This window comes from Medicago sativa, chromosome 5 (genome assembly GCF_051527215.1).
Source record: "Medicago sativa cultivar Bolivia chromosome 5, Bolivia_mono, whole genome shotgun sequence".
Taxonomy (NCBI): Eukaryota; Viridiplantae; Streptophyta; class Magnoliopsida; order Fabales; family Fabaceae; genus Medicago; species Medicago sativa.
The window spans coordinates 47,128,149-47,135,223 of record NC_140753.1 but is presented as its reverse complement, the minus strand read 5'-3'; the positions used below and the strand labels follow the sequence as shown (position 1 = coordinate 47,135,223).

The 7,075-nt window shown below is 36.7% G+C and overlaps 1 protein-coding gene and 1 long non-coding RNA gene across 2 annotated transcripts; both read right to left on the bottom strand.

Annotated features, from left to right (window-relative positions):
- Window positions 1-846: 846 nt before the first annotated feature.
- On the bottom strand, window positions 847-3,140 carry LOC146922491 (uncharacterized). Its single transcript, XR_015012483.1, has 2 exons — window positions 2,787-3,140; window positions 847-1,100 (listed from the first exon to the last, which is right to left on the bottom strand). It is a non-coding gene; the product is annotated as an uncharacterized LOC146922491 (long non-coding RNA).
- A 3,108-nt stretch (window positions 3,141-6,248) lies between these two features.
- On the bottom strand, window positions 6,249-6,641 carry LOC146922490 (uncharacterized). Its single transcript, XM_085711541.1, has one exon. It carries the CDS (start codon window positions 6,639-6,641, stop codon window positions 6,249-6,251), a length of 393 nt encoding a protein of 130 aa, XP_085567667.1.
- Window positions 6,642-7,075: the final 434 nt, after the last annotated feature.

Sequence of the window (7,075 nt, the reverse complement as noted above, 5' to 3'; positions counted from 1 at the left end):
GTTTTGTACATGAAAAATACAAACAAAGACATAATTTTTCACTGGGGTGATATCTTGTTTCAAAGATCATTTAATACCCTACTAAGATAATAAATGGCTCTTTCTACGCCATTTTCATTCTCTTGTGATAGCATACTTCCCATAGTACTTTCAGATGTTGCTATATACAATTTAATTTTCCTATCTTTTAAAAGAGGTGACAAAATAGGAGGGTTCATCAAGTAAGACTTGATCTCGTCGAAAGCCTTACGGTGCTCTGGTTCCCATTTGAATGCATCTTCTTTCTTCGGTACGAAGCAATGGTGCAAATGCTTGTGTTTTGCCACTTAGGTTTGATATGAACCTTCTGAGAAAGTTAATTTTTCCTAACAAAGACTGCAACTTTTTCTTGGTTGAAGGGGCTTTAGTCTCCATTATTGCCTTGGTTTTGTTTTGATTAATCTCGATTCCCTTTTTATGGACAACAAAACCTAGAAAATCACCTGCACAAACACCAAATGCACATTTTAATGGATTCATTTTTAATCCATATTGCCTCATTATTTCGAATGACCGGCGTAAGTGATCTAAGTGCCCATCCTCGGATGATGACTTTACTACAATATCATCGATGTAGATCTGCATGAAATCTTTGATGAAGTCATGAAACATCGAATTCATTGCTCTTTGGTATGTAGCACCAGCATTTTTTAAACCAAATGGCATCACTAGTGTGACACCCTAAATCCCAATTAATAATTATTGCTATTATTTAATTAAAAATAGAGTTTGATTCGCAGCGGAAAGTGTCAAATAAAAACTTCTCTAATGATATAGGAATTCTTCCACAAAATTTAGGATATCACATTGACTCATAACAAACATAATTCATATTTCACTTCATTAAAAATTATAGTAATAATAACATCGAATCTTTTTCTTTTGAAAATATTTCATTTTACATCATAGACAATGGTTTTCTTGCACAAAATTAAATAAGTAAGCATATCCCTTTTCCCGTGTCACTATCGGAGCGGTGCTTTTCCCCAAGATAACCGACGACACAAGACAAGTCCTCACGAAAGGCATGCACTTGACTCCAAGACTCATAACCTATATAACTACGGTTTCGCAACCGCAGGCCAAGCCGGCAAACACAAACAGCGAAGGGGTGAGTTTCGAGAACATGTAATAGTATAAAAAAATGAGAAGAACACGTAAGCAATTAAGTCAAAGTCGTTTCACATCACAACATAATATTCATAACCTTGAAGAATATACTATATCATCTCAATCTATATTAGTAGAAAATATCATTACAACTTAAGAACCAAAAAAAAACTTCACAAACACAATGTCACAATTCAATTCCAACTAGTCACAACACATGTAGTCACCAATAACCATCTTCATAAGAACATCAACAAATAATCACCTTCATCGTCTCACACAATTACATTAATAGACATCACAAAGTAATTCGTTAAAACATCACAACTTAACAACTTGACTCGACAACACGACTCAACTTGACAATGCACTCTTAACAACTTAACAACTTAAATCATCGTGAAACTTCTTGATATGCAAATGCATGTGGTACCAATCAACTACAAAAATGAGCATAATAGACTCTTCAACGTGTGAGCACAAAGGCTGCCGGGCCTAAAGCCCCCAACTTTAATGAGCACAAAGGCTGCCGGGCCTAAAGCCCCCAACTTTAATGAGCACAAAGGCTGCCGGGCCTAAAGCCCCCAACTTTAATGAGCACAAAGGCTGCCGGGCATAAAGCCCCCAACTTTAATGAGCACAAAGGCTGCCGGGCCTAAAGCCCCCAACTTTAATGAGTATGCAAGGGACTCAACTCCTACAACTTAGACATCTTGAACTTCTTAAACAACTTATATGATTCCAATAAATTGGACGACTTCTTACGACTTCACAACTTAGACCGACACTTACAACTTTATGACATTAATGGTCAACAGCATCAAACGACAAACATCAACATCTTAAACATCGCGTCAATATAAGCATCATAAATAACACATATTTAAATCACACATCTTCCAAATAGCACTTCATTATATAACACATCTTTAAATAGCATCATTATCAAATACACATCATTAAATAGCACTTCAGTTATACATCATCAATTAACACATCATTTTCACATCATCAAATAATTCACAAATTACACTTAGTCAAATAATACATCAACTATACTTCTTAAATATCACATCTTTAAATCATATACATCTTCAAATATCACATAGTCAAATAATATATTTCATTTACACATCTTAAAATAATACATTTAGCACTATGGTATCCAAGACAAATCTATAAGGAGAATAAATCTTATTTCAAACACATTCAGAGATAGTAAGAATAATTTCAATTATTATCTCTATAAAATCACTTAAAAAAAATAAACTATTATTTATACTAGGCATACGGCACCACTACAATTCCAACTTCTAATACATAACATCACATCTATATCAATCATTAAATAAGTCATCAATCTAAATAGTTGCAGCAAATCAAGCATAAACACTCACAAATTTATCAATGGCTTCAAATACCACATATTCACATAATTTAAATCAAGCAACACCTTAATAATGTTTCTAATTCTTCTTTTAACCTCCCACATCTAAATTTGCACATTAATTAATTATTCTCTCAAAGGGCTACAACCGTCGCGGTGAGCCCCGAATGAACTTTGGGAAATACGGCTTTCCCGTTCATCCCAATTAATTTACACTCATGATCTCGAACTCTTCTCTCTCACCCCATACCTGGTTTGACGATCCCTTGTGTCACAAGGAAAATAATTAGAACTCAGCAACCGCGAAAGAACTCAGCAACCACCGAAAGTAGCAGTGCACAACCAATAATTTAAATAGCTTGCGGACAGGATCATATAGTCAACGAAATACGGCGTCGTGGGGAAATCTGAACTAGGGAGAAAATATATGTCGACTTGCAAATTGTCTCTCGTAATTTAAGGACAATAGGTAGGCAATTGTACTGGAATTTGGGTATTGACTATGTTGATAATTGAGTGAAAAGAAGCGACGGTACAAGAAGAAAAGGAATTAGGTTTTCATATGCTAGGGATCCATATATGTATATATATACACGAAGGAATATAGAATTTGGGTGAAGCGTGACAACCACTTCACTCCTTTGGCTCACGTTTTATTTTATTTTTTTCTATTTTTTATTGGCAGCATAAATCATCAATATTTATATATAATAAAACCATTGATAACCATCGTATTATTATACTAATGATTATATTGGTTCAAAAACTTATATTCTAAAGAAATTTATTTATAGAAAATTAGTTTTGTATCATAATCTAATTAATTAGTAAGGAAACGCATATAAAATGTTCACACCAAACATACACACATAGAAAGAAAGTTAATCACACAAATATTATGTTATTCATATATACTCATACTTATAAATATTAATAGCAATTTTGGGGTGTTACAACTAGCCATCCGTAACAACCCAATGCCCCCGGGCATCGAAACGCCGTTTTAGAGATATCCTCTTCAGCAATAAAAATTTGATTATAGCCTGAATAACCATCAAGCATACTTAGATACTCAAAGCCCGCTGCTTGAGTCTACTAGCATTTACGCCACGGGCATGGGATACTCATATTTGGGAGTAGCGAGATTTAAATCTCTAAAGTCAATACGGACTCTTATAGTTCCATTTTTCATTTTAACAGGCACTACATTTGCTAGCCAATCTACATACTTGGCCTGTCTAATAAAACCGCATTTCAAGAGTCTTTCGATCTCTTCTTTAATTTTGGCAAAATCTGTAGGCGCGAACCTTCTAGGAATGCAGCTTCATCTTTGGCTTTTTATATGGTGGAATTGGCAGCTTCAACTCCACCACTTTCCGATTTAAACCGGGCATTTCATTTTAATCCCAAGCAAAACAATCTTTGTATTCCTTTAGGAGCTCCACAATTCGATCTTTGAACTCTTTGGGAATTTTGGCGCTAACATAGGTTGGTCTTTTGACGGAGCTATCTCCCAAATCCACTTCTTCGAGAGGATCTTGCGCCTTCATTTTAATAGTAGAGCCCATAGGATCTTCTTCAAAACCCAAAGGTTCGTTATCATATATACAATCTAATTTACGATCATCAATGAGGTCATCGGTAGTTTCTTCTACCAAAGTTTCGATCACCTCTTTACGCAAGATTTCGGCCTCTTTGGCCGTATTTAATTGGGTTTCGGCCACGTAGGCCATGATTTTTGTTGGAGTAAGCCCTAATAGCCAATCTATATTGATTGGGTTTGGCTTTGTATCATGATATTGATATAAATATATATTGTGAATATATAAAATAAGGCAGTTCTTTATTGATTTTGTTTTGTTTCAAAAGTAATAAAGTCCCTAGAATAGTTAGTCCTGTTTAATGGAACATTAAGTATAACTTAATTGTGAGACCCCGTTAAACATAAGGAAACTATTCTTAAATTATCCGTAGTCAAGCTTTATTGAGAAGTGAGATATCATTAAAGCATAGAGACTATTATGTGGGTAGGCCTTGATGATCACATCTCACAAGGATCATGGATAAAGAGTTATCGAGTCTTCACATAGATATAAATATTAGGAGTAATATTTATATTGGATTGACCCGCCATGAGAATACTACATAGTAAAAGTTATGAAAAGTGTCATAAGATATTCTCATAGTGATAATGGTGTATTCCACCCTTCGACCTGAAACCACTATGTACCCTAGATGTTGAAGTCGAGTGCTTTGTCACCATTCAAACGTTGTCCGTAACGGGATAACTATAAAGTTGGTTGATGGGTACTCCATGAATCATGCCGAGGGACATGAGTGACCTAGATGGAATTTTCCCCTCCTACATAACAGGAGAAATGTCTACGGGCCCAATATTGAACTAGACAAGGATGACACGGTCTATGCCTTGTGTTCAATATAGACATGAGGACAAAAGGGTAATTATACACATGATCATTATCACATAAAGGTTTCGTCAGTATCACATGACATTCTCGTCACTTGGGTAGCAGTGATGTGTTGCTAGATACCGCTCACATCGTTTATAATATTAAATATGTGATTTAATATTATTGTCAACGTTATGAGAACCTATAGGGTCACACACAAAGGACGGATAGATGAGAGAAATAAATAAGTAAGACTTATTTATAAAATAATAAGCGAGACTTATTTATAAAATAATAAGTAAGACTTATTAGTAATTAAATAATTAAATATGATTTTATTATTTACTTTACGAAAAATAAAGAAACAAAGTCCACCGTAAGGTCCGGTGTGTTTAAATGAAATATGGTGCACCGTAATGTACGGTGTACTTAAGTGTTGTCTTGCCGACCACACAAGTGATTCTATAAATAGAACCCTTGTGCTTTGAAGCATTACTAACTTTTTGTTGAAACACTTAACCTAATTCTAAAAGTTAGAAACCTAGCCACTCTCTAAACCCTACTCTCTTTGAATCTCCGTTGGAATTGGCTAGCACCGGTCATCGGAGGAGTTCTGTTCGTGTGGACTGAGTAGAGGCATGGCTACATTGCTTTGCTCGTGATCGAAACTATTCTCGCTACAAAGGTTCTCCGCGCTTTAAGAGGTAAACACATGAATCCTAAAGTGTTTAAGCATGTGTTCTGTTTGATTTGTGATTAATGATTTAATCAAGATCCGTTTCAATGGGATTTCTTCCGCAAAGAGGATTAAATTTTGAAAAACCCCTCTTAAAATCCCTTCAATTTTATCCTAAAAGCTGGGCTTAATCATGGATCACTTTTCGATATCCCACCCGGTTGGTGAGGCCGCATACTTCGTCGATCCCTGGAGTGAGGTCGTCGGTAACCTTCCCGTATGCCGGACACCCGGCTCTTGCTCTCGCGCATGTTTTCCTCTCCTAGGGGAGTTTCTTTATGATTCACCATTACGTTCGTGATCAACAAGTTCTCTTTCCCACACAAAACCATCTGGATGCGGTTTCATGGTACACATTTCATCTTTTGAAACTACATATCCGGGACCCAAAGAAAGGATTTGGAGAAATGTTTGCAAGTTGTTTATCGAAGTTCTTCTTGGTGATGGTGTTCACTTCAGCCAGAAATAACTTTGATCGACCTCGATGTTCTCTACCTGGACCATCTTCTCTCCAAATAGCAATCCTTTGATGCATAGTAGAAGGCACTACCCCCACACCATGAATTTATTCCCTGCCTAACAACACATTGAAGTTAGCCTTAGATGGGACTACCATGAACGTAGTTGTTCTTTTCACACTTCCAACTATCAAATCGACTTCGACGGCCCCAAGGGAATTGCCGGTTGTCCCTTCATAATTAGTGAGGACTATGTTTTGTGGTTTTAAACCAGAATCAACAAGTCCGATTTTCCCTAAGAAGGATTGGGGTATCAAATTAACGGTGGCACCACCATCCACCAACACTTTATTCACTCCCACGCCATTTATCTTGGCTTGGATAAATAAAGGTTTAAGGTGATGCATCATCGAGATATCAGGCCTTTCGAATGGTTTGTGAATGGCCATTTCTTCGATGAAATCGCTTTCCACTTCATTTACCTCGAGAGGGTACGTCATATTCAATCGGCGGCACCGAGCACAACGTTGCATACTATGTCGAGACTTGGGTCGGATTCGGAGAAATTTGAAGTCATTTCCTCATCCTCCTTCGGAAGATATTTCTTCAAAGTTGGCAAAGGGGAAAATATGTGGCTGGTCTTTTGACCATTTCGAAAACGGTTTCTGTTTCTCTTCCCTTTTCTCATCATTAGTGACGTCTTTCAAAACACTTGCCTTTTTACGGCATGGATACATTCGCCATTGCGTTTTTGTCATGAGGTTCTTACCCTTGTAATTGTTGCCGTAGGCATATTTGTTGGAATTCGATGCCTCCTTCGATGCGACGTTGTGGCCTTGTCTTCACCCATTTCGTTGGTGGGGCAAAGTAACCAGATTTCTTGCCCCCGTAAAAGACCCAAGTATCTGTAGGAGCCTTCGAAGAAGGATTGAAA